This window comes from Ascaphus truei, chromosome 4 (assembly GCF_040206685.1).
Source record: "Ascaphus truei isolate aAscTru1 chromosome 4, aAscTru1.hap1, whole genome shotgun sequence".
In the NCBI taxonomy this organism is placed as follows: Eukaryota; Metazoa; Chordata; class Amphibia; order Anura; family Ascaphidae; genus Ascaphus; species Ascaphus truei.
This window is the reverse complement of record NC_134486.1, coordinates 347,282,022-347,309,036: the sequence shown is the minus strand read 5'-3', so window position 1 is coordinate 347,309,036 and position 27,015 is coordinate 347,282,022. Positions and strand designations below refer to the sequence as shown.

Below are 27,015 nucleotides of genomic sequence, written 5' to 3'. Positions count from 1 at the left end.
AAGTTCTTTTGCATGAGAGAAATAAGAATAGTTAACACTCTGGAAATTGCTCCCCTTGACACCCAAGACATGGAGGTTTATCAAGATTTAGAAGCATTACTAGAAGAAAGCAGTAGACCCCAAGGGGAAGGCCCATTTATCGACCTACGTCCCAAATCTAAGTTTGTACCGTTTAGTGAAAACTTCGCAAATATTGATGTATTCATTGACCTGGTCACCAAAGATCTGGAACATCTCAATCTGGGTAGATTACCAGACAACCTCACTGTACATGAAAGAAACGCACTCAAAGACCTGGCCTCAAATGACAATATAGTCATTAAACCTTCAGATAAAGGAGGGAATTTGGTGATCTTAAGCAGAAGCGATTACAAAAAGGAGAATCTGAGACTCCTAGCGGACCCCAAATGCTATGAAGTACTGGGAGGAGATCCTACTACGACCTTTAATAACGAACTGACTACAATCCTCCAGAAAGGCCTAGAAGATAAGGTCATTGATAAGAACGAACTAGCCTACATTTGGGTCAAAACACCTAGAATCGCTACTTTTTACAGTTTACCCAAACTGCACAAGAATAAGGTCCCCCCACCTGGTAGACCAATTGTGTCAGGGATAGGGAGCCTCACGGAACGGGCCAGCGCTTACATTGACAAAGTCCTTAGACCCTTCGTCGTGACCTTACCATCCTACCTTAAGGACACGAAGGATGTCCTTAAAAGGCTGGACGACGTTTGCATCAGCGAAGACACGATACTGGTGAGCTTAGACGTAGAAGGTCTATACACTAGTATTGACCATGAGTATGGCCTTAAAGCAGTATCCCACTTTCTTAACACAAGGGGTGGTTGTTATACGAAACACAATATCTTTACCTTGGAACTGCTTAAGTTTGTGTTAACAAGAAACTATTTTCTCTTTGACAATAAAGTGTACCACAGCTGAGGGGCACAGCAATGGGCACCAAATGCGCCCCTACTTATGCCAACCTCTACCTGGGATGGTGGGAATCCCAGATAGTATTCATAGAAGAAATGAGGTACATACAGAGCACATTGACCTCTGGGTCCGCTACATCGACGATATGTTTGTCCTGTGGCGGGGCCCGGAGGTAGCTCTCAAAGAGTTCATCAGTATATTAAACACCAACATGTATAATCTCCATCTCAGGTTGGAACACAATAAGGATACTATGTGCTTCCTAGACCTACAGATCTCAAGGGGGAATGATGGTTTTCTCCATACCACCATATACCGGAAAGTTACAGCCAGCAATAACCTCTTGGAAGCAAGCAACCACCATCCAAAGGCTCAGGTCAATGGCATACCTACAGGCCAGTTTCTTCGATTAAGAAGAAACTGTAGCACTGATCAAGAGTTTGAACTTCAATCACAAAACATGAAAAACATTTTGTGGACAGGGGGTACAGTAGAAGGAGTATCAAAAAGGCCTATAAGAGAGCAAAATATACCGCACGCAGATCACTTATTATAGACAAACCATCTAGTCCTATAGTCAGAGTGATTCGCTTTATAGGCACCTTTAACCGAGAATGGCCTAAAGCACGAGCTATCCTGAGGAAACACTGGAACATCCTTAGAGCGGATGACCTACACAAAGGAGTCACTAAGGACTACCTATCAATGACCAGTAGACGAGCGAGGAATCTGCGAGATCTACTGGTGCATAGCCATTTTGTGGAAGAAACACCTAGGACATGGCTCCCACCAAAACCCACTGGATCATACACTTGCCAGAGATGCAAGGCATGCCAACACATGCCCATTACTAAACAATTTAGTAACTGGGATGACACCAAGACGTACCCAATACCCAGTTTTATTAACTGCTTGAGTACAGGTGTCATATACCAGGGCAAATGTATACGTGGGAAAATCTATGTTGGGAAAATGAATAGGTGTCTCAAACTAAGGGTGCTTGAACACATCAGTACCATCAGGAATAAGGCTGACAAACCACTGTCGAGACATGTTAACCTATGTCATGACGGTGATCTGAGGGCGGTTTCCTTTTGTGGGATTGAACATCCAACTCGAGGACAGAGGAAAGGGGACTGGGACAAAGTCCTACTCCAGAAAGAATCTAAATGAATATACACACTTGGGACACTTTCACCTAGAGGTCTCAACGAGGGGTGTCTGTATACTCCATTCTTGTGACAGCCATTACTCACTGAGCTATTCCTAAGTGAAGCTCACAGCACTTATCTCCCTCCATGCACTTTAACCATACATTGATTTATTATTTTTGCCATGACCATCTCAGGTATTTCCATATCCTGACTACAATAAATCACCAGTTATTGGTGTAAATCATCTCACTTAGGGCATCTCTGGACCCTAGTATTTCCTTTCACCAACAACATCATTATTAATACTGCACTATCTTCACACTACCCTTGTAGCTCAAAGAGAGTGTACATCAGCTCTACTTTGTTTGAGTCTGACCAACAAGCCAAATAATATTATTAATAACCACAGTCAGACCGATATCTCTTTATTGTGCCAGTTCTGCAGTCATACATTTAGGTATACTTACTGTGTCTACTCCACAGCTCCACGCTTAGCTGGGCGCATCAAGGGTTAAGTTGTGACGTCATCACTCTGGAGGCTCCTATATATACCTGCTCACCTGCAGGGTACCCTCATTAATACTTACCTCTTTGCCTTGAGAAAGTCTCTCGCGAAATGCGCGCGTCGGCTCTGTTCCCACACGTGCACGCGCAGGATTTTGACTGTCTCCGCAATCATGTCTCACACCGCGAGTTGATGCGGTATCCTGCCCGCGCTGATATACAGGCTTTAAGTACCCTGAAGGACACTACGAGCCTCTTATTAAAGAGTATTGATAGAGATAGTGCTCTGAATTGCAGTACCCAGTGAAGTTCCGTGAAGTAACTCATGGTTAGGTTGCGCTGCTGTACACTGTTAACAGCAACCTAAAGGTTACTTCTCTATATCACGCAGCCATCTCCTCTGTAACATGTATTTATTCATCTATGTGTCACGATCTACCTGACAAGGGCTCCTACTACCACCTCTGACAATATAGTGCCTGAGAGTATTGCCTCTGATAATTGCAACTAAGGTTACCATAGGACACCATACTCCTATACCGCAGACCCCAGCAGGTTACCTGAGGTCAGTCTGACACAGCGCCAAGCACATTGCTAGCAACACAGAGGAGGATCTAGCTGACTGTACACTGAGACCTACTGATACACATTATATATGCTCAACATGTGCATCAGTTACTACTAGTCACATTATCCTGTTTACTATTGGTTTATGTAGACACTGCCTTGTGTGACCTGTAGCTACAGTACCTATCCGAGCACACCCTACTATATTCGCCTCTAACAGAGGTCCATACTGGGATCTCTGTTCTGTTTAGTATCTTGTGTGATACCTGATACACCAAGTACACACGAACAACCCTGATCCTGTGCCTATACGGCCATCAGTATCAAGATCAGTTGACCTCTAGTACGTCGTTTTAACACCCATTATTTTATATATGTGTTGTATTTAATAAAGTTTATGTTTTAATTAATACATTCATCACCAGAGGGTGAACTCGAGTGCTATATTGGGTTTTCTCTACCTTTTCTAACATACAACATAAACACCCTGCAAATAAAACCCAAAAAGAATAACATCCACATGTTCAAATTCTAAGCCTTGGGTTTCTAAAGGGTTAACATATTACTACTAAACATTTCACATTGTTAATATTATGTATTTTTACCATCCATTTTTACCTAGGTCGTCAACTTTTATGTTATCTAGAAAAGATTTATTTGTATAAAATATACTTCTAAAGGTCACGGATAGTATTCTTATCTTGAAGCTGAACATCTACAGTATACTGTACATCAGCGGTGCGCAAACTCCCTGCGCTGCACCCTACCCTACCTTCTCTCCTCCTCGGTCGCGGCCCCCCTCGCCTCTTATGTTGCATCAAATGAAGCTGTGGGGGTCATGTGATGTCACGTGACCCGTCATTTGACATCACGTCTCTACTGCAACAAGCATCATTTGACGCCACATTGTTATAGAGACATGTGACTGGAGCCGGGTAAGTAAGTTTACAGAGGCCTCGCGTAAACCCCGTGCCCCCCCAAACAAATTCTTGCGCCCCCCAGTTTGCGCACCGCTGCTGTAGATAGAATGAAAAACAAAAGGCTGCATATTTTCTTGTGCATCATGGGAAGCATCAAATCTTATAACATTGACTGAGTCAATGTCATAAGATTTGCTGCTCTCCATGATCTGTTTGAGGTACACCTACATATTGGACTTGTATATTTATCAGCAAGATATATTATATGTAGTGTTTATAATTATGTATTGAGGTGTTTAAAAGGCTGTGAGGGTTCACTGTTTGTTAACCTTGAGAAAGGTCTGCTGTGTAGGAGCGAAGCTTTGGATGAATAAATACTGACCACTTTTTTCATACTCATATGAGTTATACTCTTTTTGCATCATTTCTATGGGATTTCACCATTGAGTTTCAGCAACGGTGGGTATCTTTCATTTTTGGAGTGCACTTCTACCTTTATATATGTTGTACACATGAACAATTTGAAAATGTTTCTAAAATGCATTAATGCATTCCCTGGTTTAGCCTCAATGGCAACAGAAGGTGCTACTATTTTTTTCCATCTCTAACATAAAAGTCTTTTGTATTATTATTATTTGTATTATTATTATTATTATTATAATCAGTGGTCGACAAATCACCAAAAAATTTACTCGCCGAACAAAAAAATCTACTCGCCACCTAGTACCAAACGTGTGCTGCTTGGGCAAATAGGCGCTCGCCACAATGTTAAATCCACTCGCCCGGGGTGTGCAAATGTATAGGTTTGCCAAACACTGATTATAATAACCCTAAACACCAAAGTTTCTTGAAACACAAAAATCAGAAGAAGAAAAAAGCACTGTATACTGATGGGACTGCTGCATAATCACATAATACAGGAAACCTTTTAGCTTATGAATCACACAGCAGCCTGTCCCATTTATCCTATTGCATTAACTTTTCTTCGCAGATATGTAGGAGAAATGTAAATTGTTAATTTTAATTCTGGTCAGATGCATGTCCATTCACTAGATCATGAATTGGGACCACTAAACACATATTACATAATATTTAGTCATATAATATACATGTAGGCACATTATACATAAGTTGTGCTAGTTTACACAAAGAAATGTAAGGAATGTTTCACAACATAGTTTGTTAGTAATCAATGTTGATATTAATGTGCCTAAGTCGTAACAGAAAAGGCAGCACGCTACACTTTTTCAGTAGGTAGTAAGGTATTATTTAAACTTTCTAAAGAGGCTCTAAGCAGTATATCATTGTTCTGTAAAATGCTTAAGGCAATTGACAACCAAGCTTTCAGAAAAATGCACTTACCTTCACATCTTGGAAAAGGATAGTTCCAATTTCTATTAATGCCATGTTGGCAAATGAGAACAGTTTGTCCAATTAGAACATACCCTGGATAACATTCAAAAGATATTGATTGTCCAACACTATAATCTGAGTTAATGATATATCCGTTCTTAAAGGGATGAGGATCCGGGCAGTTTTGTAATTCATAGGCTGTAATAAATCAGACATATATGTATGTTATTCATGAAAGAAAGACATTTAGATATCAACTACTTACTGTACTCCCAAGCCTGGCCCTACTGCCCCTTTCTACATTACTGTTGGCAACAATATCATATACCCAGTATCACAAACATTCTGCAGAGGAGTCACATTTGATGCCTCCCTCACATTCACAATGAAGCTAAAGACTGTTTTTTCCTCCATAACAGTGCAAAGATACTCCTTTTCCTCTGTCACTCTATTGCTAAAACTCTAATGCAGGCCCTTATTCTCTCCAATCTCGACTATGCTAACCTTCTAATGTCTTGCCTTTCTGCCCTTCACCTGTCACCCCTAAAATCTATCCTAATTGCTGCTGCTAGAATAACTTTACTCTCTACCAAATCTGTCTCAGCATCTCTGCTGCTGAAATCCCTCTTCCTTATAATCCTGTATTACTCACAAAATTTTCCTCTTAACTTTTGAGGATATACTATACACTATTTACCCCTCCTTACATTTCAGCATGAATTTCTCGCTATACCTTGTTCTGACTCTTGCATACTACTCAAGGATGTCTTTTGTATACCCCTTTTGTATCTAAAGCCCTCTCCCATCAAAACCTCTCTCACTCATTGCCCCACACCTCTAAAATGCCCTTCTCCTCAATATCCAACTAGCACCTTCCCTCTCCATATTTAAGTTTTCTTTTAAAACACAACTCTTTAACTAAGCATATGGGAAGCTCCGTGGCTGATACTATACATCTCAAACATCGACCTTGACCCCTTGCAGATTCACTTACCAGAACATACTCCACTTAGATTGTAAGCTCTTCGGGGCAGGGACTCTTTTTACGTAATGTTACTTTTAATGTCTTAAACGCTTATTCCCATTTTGTGTTTTATTATTATGTCACATGTATTACTGCTGTGAAGCTCTATGTAAATGGATAGCGCTATATAAATAAAGATATACATACATACATACATACATACATACTGTATATACATACAGTTGTGTGAAAAAGAAAGCACACCCTCTTTGAATTCTATGGTTTTACATATCAGGACATAATAAATTCCTTAGCAGGTCCTAAAATTAGGTAAATACAGCCTCAGATGAACAACAACACATGACATATTACAACGTGTCATGATTTATTTAACAAAAATAATGCCAAAATGAAGAAGCTATGTGTGAAAAACTAAGTACACCCTTACTGCTTCCATAGGAATTAAGATGATAAGTAGCAGACAGGTACTGCTAATCAAATGCTCTTGATTAATTGAGGATCAGCAAGTGTGACCACCTCTCTAAAAGCCGAAGTTTTAGCAGTTTGCTGGTCTGGAGCATTCAGGTGTGTGTTAACACAATGCCAAGGAGGAAAGACATCAGCAATGATCTTAGAGAAGCAATTGTTGCTGCCCATCAATCTGGGAAGGGTTATAAGGCCATTTCCAAACAATTTAAAGGCCATCATTCTACAGTGAGAAAGATTATTCAAAAGTAGAAAACATTCAAGACAGTTGCCAATCTTCCTAGGAGTGGACGTCCCAGCAAATTCACCCCAAGGTTAGACCGTGCAATGCTCAGAGAAATTGCAAAAAAAACAAGTTACATCTCAAACTCTACAGGCCTCAGTTAGCATGTTAAATGTTAAAGTTCATGACAGTCCAATTAGAAAAAGACTGAATAAGTATGGTTTGTTTGGAAGGGTTGCCAGGAGAAAGCCTCTTCTCTCTAAAAAGAACATGGCAGCACGGCTTAGGTATGCAAAGTTGCATCTGAACAAACCACAAGACTTCGGGAACAATGTCCTTTGGCCAGACGAGACCAAAGTGGAGATGTTTGGCCATAATGCACAGCGCCACGTTTGGCGAAAACCAAACACAGCATATCAGCACAAACACCTCATACCAACTGTCAAGCACGGTGGTGGAGGGGTGATGATTTGGGCTTGTTTTGCAGCCACAGCACCTGAGAACCTTGCAGTCATTGAGTTGACCATGAACTCCTCTGTATACCAAAGTATTCTAGAGTCAAATGTGAGGCCTTCTGTCCGACAGCTAAAGCTTGGCCGAAATTGGGTCATGCAACAGGAAAATGATCCCAAGCACACCAGCAAATCTACAACAGAATGGCTGAAAAAGAACAGAATCAAGGTGTTGCAATGGCCCAGTCAATGTCCAGACCTTAACCTGATTGAAATGCTGTGGCTGGACCTTAAGAGAGCTGTGCATAAACAAATGCCCACAAACCTCAATGAACTGAAGCAACGTTGTAAAGAAGAATGGGCCAAAATTCCTCCACAGCGATGTGAGAGAATGATAAAGTTATACAGAAAATTATTACTTCAAGTTATTGCTGCTAAAGGTGGTTCTACAAGCTATTGAATCATAAGGTATACTTTGTTTTTCACACATGGCTTCTCCATTTTGGCTTTATTTTTGTTAAATAAATCATGACACAGTATAATATGTCATGTGCTGTTGTTCATCTGAGGTTGTCTTTACCTAATTTTAAGACATGCTAAGGAACAGATGATTGTTATTATGTCTTGATATGTAAAACCATAGAATTAAAAGAGGGTGTACTTTCTTTTTCACGCAATTGTACATACGATGTAGAACATTTTTATTTTTTAGAACCCTTTTATCTATTTTCATAGAACTATGGAACTGTATTGTATATTTTCATTTACAACTTCAACCATACAGTATATACAAGTTACATAAATTAATTTTTAGATAATTGTATAAAAACAGGAAGTTCACATACTATTGAGGTTGCAATTGAAGCAATCAAAAACTATTTAAACTCAAGAAAAAGGGAGGTGGAGGGAAAAGGGAATTAAAAAGAATCAAAACGGATATTATTTGGAATATACTTTAGCATTCAGAATGATTAAGGCCTGGGCCCCAGGAACGCTAGCACCCAGTGCCTAAAGTACTCTTGGCTACACAATCGAAATGTATAGGTATTTAAATAGATATTGCCATATTGTCTATCCACGGCTCCCAAACCTTTCTGTATTTTTTTTTCCAACCCACATAGATAACTTTACATTGTCCTTCTAAAATCACAAAACAAATCCTGTTTACAACAGAATCCATTGAAGTGGGGGGGGGGGAAGGATTTATTACAGTTCTTACCTATCTGACATTTGGCAGCATTCAAATGCTGTATGTGTCATCAACTCCATTGTGTGCCTGTTAACACACTTTAGAGGTTTATGGAGTACAAAAACCTAAGGTTCCCATGGCCTTATTATATTTGTGATTTCTTTAATAAGGTCAGCAATCCTTTTCCAAAACCTCACAATTTTAGTATAGAAATGTGTAAACGGGCCAATCTGACCTCAGTCACTCAAACATACTGTAGTTGAGAAACTTTGCAGTATATTATATTGAGTTCAGATAGGACCCAAGATAAAATAATATACAAAACCCAAAGCAAAATAACTAAACATGGTGCACCTCTGGGTAGACATGCTAAAATGTCAAGCACTGTGACAAATGTCAACTGCCACGTGCCACCAGAAGGAGTGGCTCAGTGAGTAAAGGGACTGACTCTGAGAAAATTAAACTGAGTTTGAAGTAGTTGAGGCTGGGGAGATCTTGGGCCAGTCACTTTATCTCCCTGTGCCTCATGCATCAAAAACACAAAGATTGTAATTCTACGGGGCACGGACTGTGTATGTAAAAATCTTATGTGCTGCTTACCGTGCACTATACTGTAATTGTGAAGCACTATGAGTCCCATTGGAAGAGAAAGCTATATGAAATAAAATTATTATAATAAAGTTATTATGCTAGTTGTTACAATTAATCAACTCATTCAGAGTTAGTCACTCCCTCTCACCCATGTGGTACCGAGAAATGGAACAGTAACTATTATGTAGGACATACATAAGCACAACAAAAAGCTAAGCTGAAAGCTAAGCTGATTGTCTGTGCCAATGCCAACCTAGAATTGGTGGCTGGCTGTCCAGCATTGTCAGGTGCTTATTTGTCTATTGGAAATTCTGACAAATGTTATGGATTGGTTTAGCACTTCCTGCCTGACATAGAATGCCAGGTGCTGGCTTGTTTAGGCCCCTACTGATGGTCAAAAAATTAAATATGATGCTATATTTGCTAGTTAGGGTTTTGCCAATAAGTTAGTGATGAAAGCAAAAACAGAGAGGGGATACCCATTCAACCTAAGTAAAAGTGGGGTAGGTGCACTAGGGGTAGAGGTATAAGTAAAATCAAACAAAGTCCTAACCAGGGAATTCTCCAGAAGTGGAGAGCTGGGTAGGGAGACCCCTATTGAGTACACTCAGTTACCCAAAAGTAAATAATCTTTATATCACTATGCACACAAGTACCATAGGCGATACAAACTATGGTGTAACATAAATACATAATTGTAATGAATAGTGAAAATGTCAGGCTTAGCATTCAAACTATGTTATTCAGACCGTTAGTAAGGCTGCGGCCCCACTGGCGCTGACCGCGCTCATGCTTTATAGCGGTGACATCACCAGCTCTCCAAGCATGAGCTCCGGGTGTCCTCGCTATTTCGGAAGTATGTGCAGGGGGCACTGCAGGCAAATTGAGCGCGCTCGAAAGTTACATTTTTTTGTTTACCCAAGTGCCAAGCGTGGGTGAGTGTGTGTGCCCGCGCATGAACACGCGCGCACAGCGTGAGCGTGGATGTGACGATCCACATTGACTAAGGTAAGCACGCCAAGCACAAAGTGCTAAGCACGCTCAGTGCCAGCGGGGACTCAGCCTTACACTGATTCATTAATATACAAGGTCCCCAATCACCCCATACCAATAATAATATATTTGACATACCGGTACCATTTCAATATTTTAATTTCATATACAGTACCAGCAAAGGAATAAGGGCATACTCAACATAGTTACAAAGCAAAAATTCCAGTAGTTCAATATCATTTAATGCTACGAAAACTGAACAAAAATAAATCTCTAATAAACCACCCCCTCCCCTCCTCCACCCGCCCCCGGGATTTGCGGTGCGCGGGGGAAGCAGCAGCAGCATGAGGAGGATGCGGCAGCCGTGAGTATTTTTTTTTTCAATAGCAGGATGCCGGGGGCGGGGCTTAGTACTGGGGAGAGAGGATGTGCTGATCTAAAAGAGGTGTGTGTGTGTGTGTGTGTGTGTGTGTGTGTGTGTGTGTGTGTGTGTGTGTGTGTGTGTGTGTGTGTGTGTGTGTGTGTGTGTGTGAGAAAAACGTGCTGATGGGGGGTGGGTGTGAAAAACAGGCTAGTGGGGGGGTGGGTTTGAAAAACGGGCTGGTGGGGGGTGGGTGTGAAAAACGGGCTGGTGGGGGGTGGGTGTGAAAAACGGGCTGGTGGGGGGTGGGTGTGAAAAATGGGCTGGTGGGGGGTGGGTGTGAAAAACGGGCTGGTGCAGAGGTGGGGGGGTAGGCTGCTGACATGTGAGGGGGGGTGGGCAGCTGACATGTGAGGGGGGGTGGGCTGCTGACATGTAAGGGGGGGGTGGGCTGCTGACATGTGAGGGGGGGTGGTCTGCTGACATGTGAGGGGGGGTGGTCTGCTGACATGTGAGGGGGGGTGGTCTGCTGACATGTGAGGGGGGGTGGGCTGCTAACATGTGAGGGGGAGGGTGGGCTGCTGACATGTGAGGGGGGGTTGGCTGCTGACATGTGAGGGGGTGGTGGGCTGCTGGCATGTGAGGGGGGGTGGGCTGCTGACATGTGAGGGAGGGTGGGCTGCTGACAGGTGAGGGGGTAGGCTGCTGGCATGTGAGGGGGTGGGCTGCTGGCATGTGAGGGGGGGTGGGCTGCTGGCATGTGAGGGGGGGGTGCTGACATGTGAGGTGCAGGGGGGGGGGAGTGATGTGAGGTGCAGGGGGGGAGAGAGTGGTGTGAGTTCAGGGGGAGGGTATGATGTGAGTTGCAGGGGGGAGAGAGTGTCATATTGAGGGGAGGGGGAAAGAGTGTCATATTGAGGGGAGGGGGAAAGAGTGTCATATTGAGAGGAGGGGGAGAGAGTGTCATATTGAGGGGAGGGGGAGTGTCATATTGAGGATAGGGAGAGAGAGTGTCATATTGAGGGGAGGGGGAGAGTGTGTCATATTGAGGGGAGGGGGAGAGTGTGTCATATTGAGGGGAGGGGGAGAGTGTGTCATATTGAGGGGAGGGGAGAGTGTCATATTGAGGGGAGGGGGAGAGTGTGTCATATTGAGGGGAGGGGGAGAGTGTGTCATATTAAGAGGAGGGGGAGAGAGTGTCATATTGAGGGGAGGGGGAGAGCGTGTCATTTAGGGGAGGGGGAGAGTGTCATATTGAGGGGAGGCAGAGAGTGTCATATTGAGGGGAGGGAGAGAGAGTGTCATATTGAGGGGAGGGAGAGAGTGTCATATTGAGGGGAGGGGGAGAGCGTGTCATTTAGGGGAGGGGAAGAGTGTGTCATATTGAGGGGAGGGGGAGAGTTTGTCATATTGAGGGGAGGGGGAGAGTGTCATATTGAGGGGAGGGGAGAGTGTCATATTGAGGGGAGGGGGAGAGTGTGTCATATTGAGGGGAGGGGGAGAGTGTGTCATATTGAGGGGAGGGGGAGAGTGTGTCATATTGAGGGGAGGGGGAGAGTGTGTCATATTGAGGGGAGGGGGAGAGTGTGTCATATTGAGGGGAGGGGGAGAGTGTGTCATATTGAGGGGAGGGGGAGAGTGTGTCATTGAGGGGAGGGGGAGAGTGTGTCATATTGAGGGGAGGGGGAAAGAGTGTAATATTGAGGGGAGGGGGAGAGAGTGTCATATTGAGAGGAGGGGGAGAGCATGTCATTTAGGGGAGGGGGAGAGTGTCATATTGAGGGGAGGGAGAGAGTGTCATATTGAGGGGAGGGAGAGAGATTGAGAGTGTCATATTGAGGGGAGGGAGAGAGAGTGTCATATTGAGGGGAGGGGGAGAGAGTGTCATATTGAGGGGAGGGGGAGAGTGTCATATTGAGGGGAGTGGGAGAGAGTCATATTGAGAGGGGGGTGTGAGGGTGTGATTTAGGGGAGGGGGAGAGAGTGACATATTGAGGGGAGGGAGAGAGAGTGTCATATTGATGGGAGCGGGAGAGAGTGTCATATTGAGGGGAGGGGGAGAGTGTCATATTGAGGGGAGGGGGAGAGTGTGTAATATTGAGGGGAGGGGGAAAGTGTCATATTGAGGGGAGGGGGAGAGAGTCATATTGAGAGGAGGGGGATAGGGTGTGATTTAGGGGAGGGGGAGAGTGTTATATTGAGGTGAAGAGAGACATGGGGGGGATGCTGACTTGTGGGGGAGGATGCTGACATGGGATGCTGACTTGGGTGGGGGGCTGCTGACATGGAATTGGCTGGGGGGATGTGGAGGGGGTATTGTGTGTTTGATGTGGAGGGGGGTATTGTTTGGGTGAAGGGAAGAGATGGGGGTATGAGAGATAGATGGGGAGTATTGTAAAGGTTGTTAGTGAGGGGTTCTGGGGGAGATATGAGGATGATGATGATGATGAGAGGTGCTGGAGGAGAGATGATGATGATGATGATGATGATGATGATGATGATGATGATGATGATGATGATGATGATGATGATGATGATGATGATGATGATGATGATGATGATGATGATGATGATGATTATTATTTAACCCGTGCGGCCCAAATTGTTTTTCCTTGGAGCAGTTCGGCCCTTCTCACTTTACGAGTTGGGCAGGCCCTGGCACACCCCTTTGTCAGCCCTGCCCTCCCTCTGCACATGTCAGTTCAGGAGTGCTCATGAATATTCATTAGCTTCCACTGAGAGACAGAAGAAGAAGAAAAACAGATCCCTTCACTAATTATGTCACCAAATTTCGCCTATCAATACATGGAGAACGAATTGACCAGCAGCTATACAGTCCTTTAGGTAATTAGAGATTGCACACATGAAACTATTGAAGTAAAAAAATAAATTAAAAAAAAGACTGAACTGCAGCTTTAAACAGTGGAAGGAAAATCCAAAATATAATGGATATTTCAATTATTTACGAACAAAATACATAATACCGGGATAATGGGGAACCCTTAGGATAAATGTATAAGGAGAAGGTGCTCCTCTGGGTAGAGGGGTATATGATAAACTATTATAACAAGACAAGTAAACCAAGTTGTGGGCCCTCAGTCCCCTAGTGGATGTATTATAACATTATTAAAAACACATTTATTAACATAATCTTCTAAAATATATATTGAATAAAACAACGACGCAGAATTAGATCCCTCAACACACGTGTAGGTGTTAGAATGTATATGTTATAAAGGAGTATTGCTTATATATAATATCCAATCTCCTTAGGTTGATAACCAACGAGATCCAGTCTAGTGTCTCATCAATTCAGACATGGATTGTAGTATAGTAACACTGTGAATATGCATCTAGATATACAGATTCAGTATACTAGTATCAACTTATAATAGTCAGGAAACTTGATAAGTATAAGTACTGGATCCAACTACATTATATTTAGAGGATTACCACTTAGTCCTGCAATCAGTGTGTATGTTTAGACGAATAGTTGTGTCCTATTAATGAAGCCAATATCACAGAATGGTATTAATATCAATAATCCTCTACTAATGTCTCATCTATATCAAGTTTATGGTTAGAATAGAATCAGAGACTAAAACCTTACTGATATTTTACAAAGATGGATAATCAATTACAATATAAAATAAAAGTTTTAACATTACTTTGGAGAAGTCCTGTCATTTAATTATACAATATTATTTTACTGTGACCCTTTAAGGCATCTAAGAAGTGGCATTCAAAAACAAATTAATGAATGATCACTGATCCATAATCTTAAAATTCAACAAATGACTCAAGTGAACCTATAGTATATACTACACTGTGGGAATCACATACATATCTCCCATCCTGGTTGCTATATATATGGTAACCAAATGATTAAGCTTAATAAATATATATGTTACACTATCTGTAATGATTCACTCACATTTAAGCAGGGAGATGTGTACCTATCAACTAAAAGTACATACAATTGTTATAAACAATCAGAACAACACTACAAGTACATAGAAATGGATCAGGCACACAAAGAGTTAACTTGTTACACAACACCTACCTAACGCAACTTTATAAGATCTCAGGAAGGGACTGGAATTCCGCCCTTACGCCTTGAGAAAGTGTTGGTACACGTGAAACGCACACGTCGGCGGCACCAGCACATCCAAGTGCACGCGCAGGGCTTCTTCTGATAAAGTGCATGAAGGCGATATTGACTCGCCAGCACTTTCCTGTAATTATAAAGATTTGGCGCTATACTGTAGCCTCCAGGCAAGCCGAGCAAGATAAGGGTGTTTTAAAACACCGGCTCGATTGAGGAGATCATGCTGAGTAACCACATCACTTGCTATATGTGACTATATGGTTACATTTAGCAACAGTGTACATTTATATATGATTACAGTGTTACATCTGGTTATGTGGGTACACTCTGGATACTTTGAAGTGAGATCTGCTACTGTGTATAGCTAGGATATTACTATCATTACATACAGTGATTTGCCTTCACTAAAATGGTTATTTTTGGTGTAAGAACTTCTACACCTATACCTAACTATCCCTAACATAGGGAACTTATCTGTACCTGATAAATTATGAGACTTTCTGTACTATTTGATCTCTGTTGATGGTAGGTAATAGTACCCTTAAGAGGCCATAATACATATTAATATTTGCTGTTTTGTTTACCACTATATAGCACATAAAGGGGAGAAGTGCTTCAGACATTACAGTAACATTTTGGAAAGGGAGTCCCTGCTCCAAAGAGCTTACAATCCAATTGGTTGATAGGAAGGGCATATAGAGAAAGTAAGAGGGCATTTTGGTAAGTGCGTCTGTAAGGAAGCAAGGTTTATGTACTGTATACAGTGTGAAGCTACCACTCATAGAGCTACTCATATGCTTCCTTAAGCAGGTGTGTTTTGAGTTGGGTCTTTAAGGTTGATAGTGAGGGTGCTTGTTGGGTGATGAGGAATGGCATTCCAGAGGTGTGGGGCAGTCAGTGAGAAAGGTTCAAGGCGGGAGAGGGCTTTAGATACAAAAGGGAGTGAGGGAGTGGCTCAGTGAGTAAAAGACACTGACTGGCACTGAGAGTTTGAAGCAGGGGAGCCTGGTTCAATTCCCGGTGTCGGCTCCTTGTGACATTGGGCAAGTCACTTTATCTCCCTGTGCCTCAGGCACCAAAAACACAGATTGTAAGCTCCACGGGGCAGGGACCTGTGCATGTAAAATGTCTCTGTAAAGCGCTACGTATAATTTATTTGTTTTATTTATAAAATATTTTACCAGGAAGTAATACATTGAGAGTTACCTCTCGTTTTCAAGTATGTCCTGGGCACAGAGTAAAACAAATAATACATGGTTACAAATACAGTTACATAAATGAACAAGGTATACATTTATATACAAGACATTGCATGCACAGTTAAAGAAAATATATATTATGAGCGTATGAAACAGTTACAGACCAGATTAAAGTGTGAGACAGCCTTAGATTTGAAAGAACTTAAGCTGGTGGTGGATATGAGAGTCTCTGGTAGGTTGTTCCAGTTTTGGGGTGCACGGAAGGAGAAGGAGGAACGTCCGGATACTTTGTTGAGTCTTGGGACCATGAATAGTCTTTTGGAGTCTGATCTCAGGTGATAGGTACTGCATGTGGTAGGGGTGAGGAGCTTGTTCAGGTAGCTGGGTAGCTTGCCCAGAAAGTATTTGAGGGTGAGACAGGAAAGGTGAACTTTGCGCCTAGACTCTAGTGATGACCAATCTAGTTCTTTGAGCATTTCGCAGTGATGTGTGTTGTAGTTGCATTGGAGAACAAAACGACAAATTGAATTGTAGAGGGTGTCAAGTTTGCTAAGGTGGGTTTGAGGAGCTGAGCCATATACTATGTCTCCATAGTCAATAATTGGCATTAGCATCTGCTGTGCAATACGCTTTCTGACCAGGAGACTTAGGGAGGATTTGTTCCTGTAAAGTACCCCTAGTTTGGCATAGGTCTTGGTTGTCAGGGTATCAATGTGCATCCCGAATGTTAAGTGGGAGTCAAACCATAAGCCCAGGTATTTAAAACTAGTGACAGGTGTTAGGGTGGTTTTAGCGTTGGTTCTAATCAGGAGCTCAGTCACTGGAAGCTTTACAAATTTAGTCTTGGTCCCAAATACCATTGTTACAGTCTTGTCAGTGTTTAAAAACAGTTTGTTTTGGGAAATCCAGTTTTCGAGTCTCAAAAAGTCAGACTGAAGTATGTGTTGAAGGTCAGAGAGGCTATGGCTGTGTGCATACAGGATTGTGTCATCTGCATACATGTGTATTGAGGCTTCCTTACAAGCTGTGGGAAGATCATTAATGAACACTGAGAAGAGTAGGGGCCCCAGAACAGAGCCTTGCGGGACACCACAGGTGATATCCAGGGGGTTGGAGTTAGAGCCTGAGATGGACACATGTTGGGATCTTCCTGATAGGTAGGACTGAAACCAGTTTAAAGCATGTTTCCCTATTCCAGAGCTCTGGAGTTTGTTAAGCAGGATAGCATGATCAACTGTGTCAAAAGCCTTTGCAAAATCTAGGAATACTGCACCAGTGAGTTGCAGCGCTATACAAGGACATGCTATTATTATTATTATTATTATTATTATTATTATTATTATTATTAAAAGGGGTAGAGAGAAGATATCCTTGAGCAAAACAGAGTAGGAATGGTGTAGAGCGATTAATTAGGGCTGAGATATAATGAGGAGCAGAAGAGTGTGAAGCTTTAAAAGAGAGAATGAAAATTAAGTGTGTCATACGGCATTTGACAGGAAGCCAGGAGAGGGATTTCAGCAGGGGAGACACTGAGACAGCTTTAGGAAAGAGTAGAGTGATTCCGGCAGCAGCATTTAGGATAAATTGTAGGGGAGTAGTTGAGACGGGAAAGAAAGAGGGCCTGTGTCAGATTTTTTGCAGTCGAGCAAGCAGAGAAAAGAGCGTATCTTTGTAATACTACGGATGAAAAAATGACAGGTTTTGGCTACCTTTTGAATGCGAGAGGAGTCCAGTGTGACCCCTAGGCAGCGTGCTTGGGCTCAAGAATTTGAGATTTTAAGCAATATTTGAATGCCAAATCAATGAATCTCCAATTCACATTCAATAAAGGATAAACCAAAAAATAACTGACAATTATTTTATTATGCTCATAATGAATTTTTACACAATGGGGTCTTGTGACAGGGTGAAGTCAGGTACTGCTAGTATGCCTGGGAAACCTATATCTGAGTCCTTCATCCGGCACTCAGAAGGCTAACCCAGGAAGAATAGCTGGCAATCAGGAACTAAGCAGACACACCTGACAACCAGCTTGAGATATAAGGAAGCCATTGCTTACAATCAGGTGGCTGCCTCATACTACAGAGCTATCCTAGATAAGCTGCTATGCAGATGGATTCACAAACACAGTAAGAACTGTTACTGTTGTTTGTCCTGACTGTTAAAGGTTTGTTAACTGGACATAGCCAGCCAGCCTGATAGATAGGGTTTTATTGTAAGTGCTTCCAATGTGGAGTAGATGTTATTTTGCTGCTATATTTTGTGTTGCCTTAAAGGGACAGTGTGCCCAAATGTTACGTTCTACTGTGGAGAAATAAAACAACTTAATATTTGCTTTAACCTGAAACCACACATGCAGACTATTGACTGACCTCACCTACAGGCCGTCCTGCCACATGCCTACTATAAGGGTTATTGTTTCTTAAATTGGAAAATCCTACATAATGATGATGTATTGAAAGTTTTAAATAATCTCTATTTACTTTTAAGAAAGCAGCAAATCTTAAACTCTAGCACCAAGCTGTCCAACAAAAAAATCAAATCAGGGGATTGCATGGTTAAACAAGGATAAAGGGTTCAAGATGCATGTTCAATATGCAATAGATGATAATACAGTCATACTACACCTTTCTATAAATCTAATGTCACTAACAAAACTTATCAAATTAAAACATGATTCATTGCCATAGCAACTTTGTAGTATAGGATTTGGAGTTTCACTTTTGACTCCAATACATAGTGTAGGGCAGGGCTGCAAACAGAGAGGGACAGCCAGGTCCATGTGTTCCAGGCCCGGTTGCTGCAAGGGGCCCGGACAGCCAGCATTGCAAATTTGGCCCGACCCCCGGCCAGACCCGGCTGACGGTCCTCTCGTGGTCAGGACCCATCTCTCCTTCAGCTACAGGCCTCTTCCTCACTCTATCGCATGCCACTCCCAACACTGGCACGCGATGGGCCTCTCTGACATCAGTGCGTGCCGGCATGAGAGGGAGGCCCAGTGCATGCTGATTATGGAAGCTTGGTGTGGCAGAGGCCCGCAGATGGGGGAGTGCTGAGGCCTGGCTACGACAATGAGCCAGGCCTGGCCAGAGGTTGGGCCCAACTTGCAGTGCTGGCTGGCCGGCCCGACCATCCACAAGGTAAGTCAGTATATATTATATGTATTGGGAGGTTTATGGGAAGGGGATATCTTTATATTATTGGGGGGTATATTTTTATATGTATTGCGGGATGGGGTTATTTTGAATATGTATTGGGGGTGGGGTGTATTTTGTATATATTTTGGGGGGCAGTGTATTGTTTTTATGTATTGGGTGGTGGGGGTGTATTTTTAATATGTATTGTGGGGTGTATTTTTTTTAAATGTATTTGGGGGTGAGTTATATGTATTTAAGGGGGATGGGTTTTTTAGTTATGTATTTTGTGGAGGGGGATTGAGTGAGAGTGGGTTAATTGATGGACAGTGGAGGCGAGTGAGAGGAGAGAGGGGGAGAGGGAGTGGGAAGGGGGAGGAAATAGAGAAGGTTTGTGAGGTTTGAAATGGTGGGGTGGGGGGCTTGCAATACTGATGAGGGGGGGGGCCTGTACGTAACTCTAATCCCGGGTCCCATGAAATCTGTCTGATGCCCTGCTATAGGGAGGACCTGCAGGTGAATTAAAAGAATATGTTTATGTAGCCTCTTTACCCCCACCCTAAGTGAGATCTGGTCTGCTACTAGTGTCTTTGATGTAAGATGGTGCATACCTGTGATGTAAGAGGAGGGCTGAGCATTTCCGCGATGGTGTGGGGATTATAAGGACAGGTTTACAAGGTAACTTTTTTCTTGGTTGCAGCACCTCCAGTCAGCGAGGATCCTCTGGGATAGTAGGATGGTCCACACCTTTCTTTAGCCCAATACAGTGTATCACACGCATACACTGGCGACACACTTTATTCGAGCTTGGCTAGTCCCACGAATTCGGGTATACCCGGATGTATTGAGGTTTGTGACTGTTTTCTGCCCGAGTGCATTGAGGTATTTTCCAGGCAGAGATTGAAGCATTTTATTCCCGCTGGCTGCAATACTGCACAGTATATATATATATACTGCATTACAATTCATGAATTTATGCCATCTGGTAGACACGCGAAGCATTGCAGCCTATTAAATCCTAATCATTATCATTTAACAGATCAGCCGCCCGTCAGCCAGGCATGAACCCAGGCTGGGAAGGCAAATGCAACGGGGCTTGTCAGAGGTGAGGAGCGGCGAATTCCAGGTATCTGCCAGGTACATACTGGGTATTTGCTCGAATAAAGTGTGTCAGTGCAGTATGGTTCCATTATATTTATTGCATTGGTTAAAATCTTACAGCAGGTACGTCCCTTTTCTTGCTTCCCCTTAGAAGGTCACTTCAAGGTTTAAGGCCCATCCAAGTTTCCTCCTACATGGTGCTCCTCCTGCATCCCCTTATGGGAGCAGGGAAGTTGTTGCTCACTCCACAGGGGGAGGAAGGAGACACGCCCACTTTTGGGAGAGAGACAGTTTATATACCCTGGGGTTGGGATTGTAACCCTGCCCCATAACAAGGCAGGTCTGATACTAACAGGTCTTCACAATCCAGCATGTGACCAAGCCAGTACCTCCCCCAGGCTGACAATCTCTGGCTGTTGCTAGCCCGCCCTTGGATACACTTACTGCATCTAAGGCTGCAATAGCACACCACACCTTCTGGAGGAATTAACCCATCCACTGCCTATACCTAACAGGACTAACACTGGTAGGGCCCAGGGAAATAGGTAGTGGCTGGAGGCTAGGCTACATTTACAATATCAAAAGGGGTTTGACAACACATAGGGGCCTTTTCTATAACTCGCGGTAACTAACTCATTGAGGATTTTGAGCAGTTCCCGAATGATTTTGCAAGTTTGTTATTCAGAAAGCTCAGATGAGCTGCCAAACTTGTTCGGGAAGTGCATCTCCACGAGTGGTAGGGCTCCTCCTCAAACACACCAAGCAGGAGTTGAAAAACAGCTCCAACTTGCATTTTTTATAAAATCACCCTATTTTAGTAGCTCAGATGAGATCATCGAGGCTCTGAACTAGCGAGTTTATCACAGATCTCATCTCGCCACCACAAGGGTGGCGAGATGGGATTTGAGAGTAGGACTTAAAAAGTATTTGTATTGCATCAGATTGAAGCCCCATCTACCCCCAACACCACCCCCTCCCCACCAACACATACAGTACAGTAATGGCAAAACTACTATTATCCAGATCTGAATAAAAGCTCATTTGCCCAATAAAAATAAAACATTATCCAGCCAGCATAATTTAACCCCTTCCAAGATGAAGGCCGTCCTCATCTTCTTCTTCATCTTCCTCCCCGTCCTCCGTGGCAGCAACATAACAATTAAAAAAAAACGAATGGCCACTTAGCGGTTAGTAACCGCTATAGTAATTAAGGGGTTAACCCCCTCCCTGCTAATACCCGGGATGCCTAACCACTCTCCCCAGGGCAACTACTCCCACCCTTTATCCATTGATTGGCAGAGTGGTGCACCATGCCCATGTTATATGATTTGCCTTTATGGCAGTCAATTTGCAACCTAAAAAAAAACATGCACCAAAAATGCACAACAATTCAAAAAACCAAGTACCAAAAATACTATTAAATATATATTAAATAAAATATAGAACAACAAATACATAAATTAAATAAAAACAAGCCCTAAAAAAACCAATTAAATAAAAACAAGAACCAAAAATAAACAACATAACAATTAAATAAAAACAAGAACCAAAAATAAAAAACATAATTAATTAAAAACAAGAACCAAAAATACAAAACAAAACAATTAAATAAGAACAGGCATTAACCAAAAAATGCTTTGCTTGTCACTGTGTTTATCTACAGTATAGCCCAAAAGGGGCATAGATAAACATATTAGAAGTCAATGGGCAACCTAAAAGAAAAACACAATTAAGCAAAATACAATCAATGCTTTTCTTAAAATTGATGATGTCTTCACCTCCGTCCTATGCGAGCACCAACTCTTGACCCTCGACACAATGATGCTCAACAGCCAATGCAAAGAAGTCCATGATCAAATCTTGATTGAAGAGATGTTTTCCAAGTGATTTCTTCATTCTTTTCTTCTTTCTTTAAGATGGGACAGACCTTAATCCAATTGGCTGGGGTACCTCATGTGATAGGTTCTTTTTTTTATTTTTTTAAAGGAAGTGATCTTAAATTGGGGCACTTAACATCCCTAAAAAATGGCTGCCATCACATGGTACTACAACCAATAAGATTCTGAGATATACCACGTGAGGCATCAAATGGTACAACCCCAATCCAACTGGTTGAAGTACCATGTAACAGCTTCCATTTTTAAAAAGGACATGCCATCTTAAAGGGATGATGTTACATACTTTTAACAAAAAAGGGCTTACAACACATGGTACTTCTACCATGAGATATTTGAGATATTTGATATTTGAGATGTCACGGGTTGTGAGATATACCACATGGTACACCCCAATCTGATTAGTTGAAGTACCATGTGATGTCAGCCATTTTTTTTAAAAAGGATGTGATTTGTCATTATAACTCTGTGCCCAGGACATACTTGAAAATGAGAGGTAACTCTCAATGTATTACTTCCTGGTAAACCATTTTATAAATAAATTATGTGTATGTTATAATCACCATAATTGTTCAAACATGCTTCTGACATTTATTTACCATATGCTAGAAGCTCAGTATATTAATTTAATATTTCATTATTCATAATAACATTGGCATAAAACATTCTATCAGTCCTAATAGACTAAATTATCATTCTGTCTCTCAAAACTGGGCCTTGCACAAAATCTACATCTGAGAGGTTGTTTTTCTAAATGCATTGTGTTTAGTCCATATTGATTTTTTGTGTTTTATATAGCAATAAGTTTAAAATCTAAATCTATAATGTGTGGTTAATCCTGCAATTGTATGATGTCTATAGTACAGTATGTATGTTTTAGTATTGTCAATTGGTTAATATCCTAACAGAGAAGATAGTCAATTAATGTATCTGGAGGGTACTGTATATAAGACGGTTCCCCTCCTGAAAGACTAAAAATCCCTAATGAACCAACCAGAGCATTGTGAAATGTGTAAAGTGGATTTTAGTGAGCACTATTTGCTCACAGCATCTGGGGTTTGATTTGATTCAGACATTTGTGATATAACCAGTGATGGGCATGGAGTGGCTTGTCCCATATTCAATGGGAGTCTTAAGATTCCAAGAGTGTAGGAGAGGCCTGAGAAATGCCTGGTAGATACATCAGCATATCTTATGCTGCTAAATCCCTTTACTAAGCAATCAATCAAAGACTTGAGAATCTGTGAGTGTGATTCCACAAGTTTGTTTTATTCTGTTATTACATTTTTGAAACATTATCAAACTTTTATTTGTTTACATGTGCTGAGAGTACCCCTTAGAGAAGTTGGAGTTCATAAAGGAAGAAATCGCTACAAAGTGGATACAGTGAAACCACAATGAAGATATTCCTGAAAGCTGGTACAAAAGACACCACAATTGTTGTATCAAAAGAAGATTTATTTTAAGAGCTGTCTGTCATCACACAGACATGTTGTGCTATTTTGCCTGTCTCTTTTTGTCTTTTTTAGATAACCAATTTCACACCATTATCATCACCACTGCTTTCTTGACATCAATTACCCTGTGTGTGTCTAACCGCACAAACTCAGCTATATCATAACATGCTTGACACCTATCACCAACAATTGTATCCTATCTATTATCATTAACCCTTCCGGTTTGACTCATCTGTGCCAAGGGGAAGTACTGTAATTGTGTTTCAAGTTTTTCAACAAAATATTTTGAGAGAATCTGTGGGTTTTCCCAGGCTGCAGGACTTTATTTCATAGACTTTGTGTCCTATTAGACTTCTTTTCAACAATCAAATGTATCTAAATAGATTAATTTCAGATTCCAACTGGGTTTTTCCATTATACAGTATCACCACTGTAAATATTCAAAGTGATTTAACCCTTCATTAGTCTTTCACAGGGTATGTACTATATATCTATTATGTAGAGCGCTATATTTGTGATACCTATCTATTACTATACAGGATTTCAGCTAACTCAAAATTAAGCTAGTGTGTGCTTAGGAAACTGCACACCTTTTATAACACTACCCAAAAATAAAAACTGGCACACATTGAAAATGATAATGCTGATACATCAAAGCCCTGGACAAGTGAAGCAGCATTCATCCCCAGTTGGACAGACATAAAGGAATAATTGTGGATTGTTTGGAATTAGTGAGTTTACTGTAAACAGAATTTAAGTTGACACATTATTACGGAAGGCCATACCAGGTAAGTTAATAATACCCCCTGCTAGTGCAGAAGAACAAGGGCAAGAAAAGAAAAAGGAACATAATATTAAAACATACAGAGGCTTATGCAGAGAGGAACGTTATATAATGTGAAAACGGCAAGAAAATAGCCACAGAATTGGCGTAACTTATGGTCGTATGCTGAAAGCGGCGTTACCTCCTTTTACAGATGGTATCAAAATTGCCAAGTTTTTCTGGCAACCTGGAACTCGCTATATTATAGGGCAGAATGGCGCGTTCCAGCGCATCGATGCTACTGGCATACCACCCTATCTTAACATGGTGAATTTACCGATCTCGCCACGTGTTTGGCAAATTTTAAAGTAAAGAAACCTGCTGTGGCGGATTTTGTGAATCTCGCCATGTTCTCTGCAGGACAAGCTTCTCTGGTGCGTATTTTCGCCAAAAGATGGCGCTATTTCCATTCTCTATCCTCTCTGCATAAGCCCCACAGTCATTTTTTTGACTAAATATATCGATTAGTATGTATTAATATTATTTGTAGTTGTGAATTGTGTTGTTCGAGAGTAATAAAACTATATGTAACACATGTCTCCCCCTTCTGTGGAAGATGTTGCTGCTACTACAAATGTTTATGGTGCTTGCATACCTGTGAGGGTCCAGGAGAGCTGAGTGGTCCATGCTGTAGTGGGGACCAGGGCAGGCTTTTGATGAGTTCAGACTTTTCCCATGGTGTCAGCACCTCCAGCTTCAGTGGGCTCCAGGATTCCAAGAGACAGTCCCCACAAAGCAGATCTCTGTACACCCCTGCCCAATAGACTGTAGACTCAGGCAGAGGTATATAAAAGCAAAGGGGCTTTATTGGCAGTCACTGCAGATGTTATACAGCCGATGCATATGGTGACAGAGGATCCCAGGCCTCTGAATGGGGCTGGGCTCTCAGGTAGTATTGAGGCCTATCTTCTCTTGCCTCCTCACCCCAGAGGGTGGGAGCAGAACACACCTCCTCTCCCTAGGAGGGGTGGAAGAGAACTCCTCCAATTTGGCACTTCCACTCAGACTTCAGAAGGGTAGGGCTCAAGGTCTATACCATGAATGGCTATAAACAGACCCAGAGTCACCATCATTTCTGTCACTCAGAGTTGCATGAGGGGGGTCAATGCACACAGGATTGCCTGCCACAGCCTGTAGCTACAAAGGACTTAAATGACAGGGGGTAGAGAGGCAGGCTGGACTAGCTAAGCTTCACTCTCCCCTGGGTGGAAAATTCCATGTCCTCACTGGAATGAATTTGTGGCACCATCCATCACTCTGGAGTCTGCAAGTAACAACAGGTAACACATACTGTATGATGGTACACATATGGACAGCAGGGACCCAAATCATCCACTGATTACTGTGATGATTAAGCTAACTCTTTCAACATAAGGAGTATGGAGTATTACTTATAATATTTGGGATCAGGTTTTTGGATCACCCGTCCCTCAAAATCCTTTACCCACACAGAATATACCTTAGGGCACAGCATCCCACGGGAACCTGGTTCTATCCATGGTGGTGACATAGCCATGGAACATAGGCTCTCACCACTGAAGGGGTTCCCCGGACATAGGTTCAGGCCTTAGGCTACTTGACCTGGTACACACCTGGGAAGATACTCCAGGGGTATTTGACTGTTGAGATTGTGACCATGACGATTCCCTGAAAGATCTCCTAGACATAAACCTTTTTATACAACGTGACACAGGTATATCACCCTCAGATTCATCAGAGTTACTATCCCCCCTTCCGAAAGACCAATCCCATATATCAGGTGATAACCCAGGGGCACATTATCACTTGGGAACCTAAATAGTACAAATGTGAAGGTGGTAGGGTCAATGGAAGTGAACTGGGCAGGGACAGGAGTGGGCAGGGCCAGTGACTGGGGCTTTGACTGTCCATGACCTGGCAATGTATCGTGGGCTAGCCACTCCCCCATGGAGGTGGTATTGGTGTGGCCTTAGGGATCCAGTGACCCCTTCCCTTGCATTGGGCAAGATAGCAAGAGGCATCAGAAGGGAGTCGTCCAGAACTCACCACTGATAGGGCTAGCAGTGGTTCCACGGGTGCCGGCAATGCCATCTTGCTGACGTCTTCACTCAGCGATAGTATCGCGAGACCACCGGGCAGGCTCGATTTCGGCGGCAGCAATGAAGTCACATATGGTTGAACCGGAAGTTTGTCACCCCGTGGCGCACCAAACAAAGTCCCGTCTGGCGCCTCGTTCAGGTAGGCATCAGCTGAAGCCAGGAACGTCCTCCAATTCCTCCACAGGCTGGTCTTTGGCAGCGCCAGCATTGTCCTTTGGCCTGGAGCTCCTCAAATGTTCCGGAACCTCCTCAGCCTCCGGGATGGACACGTCTTGTCCGGAACTCTTCTCCGGACAGCAGGTAAGGGATGGGCTCTTCTCCGCAGGTCCCTCCCAGCTGATGTCATTTTTTTTCTGGGGCAGGGGAGGACACCTCCATCAGAATGCGATTCCAGGGCGATTCAATCGCCTGGGCGACCAGTCGTATAGAGCTTGCCTGCTCCTGGGTCACACAGGGAACCTCACCCGACACTCCAGGGGCAGTCCACTCACCATCCGGATCCGCAGCAAGCACAGGTCCCAGTC

The 27,015-nt window shown here is 42.6% G+C and overlaps 1 protein-coding gene across 1 annotated transcript in view; it reads right to left on the bottom strand.

Moving 5' to 3' along the window:
• The window catches only part of CSMD1 (CUB and Sushi multiple domains 1), a 2,556,145-nt gene that overhangs the window by 264,325 nt on the left and 2,264,805 nt on the right, over positions 1 to 27,015 (bottom strand). The window contains exon 42 of the mRNA XM_075598211.1: positions 5,447 to 5,635. Coding sequence (XP_075454326.1) covers positions 5,447 to 5,635 — 189 coding nt within the window. The remainder of the gene's footprint in view (positions 1 to 5,446; positions 5,636 to 27,015) is intronic.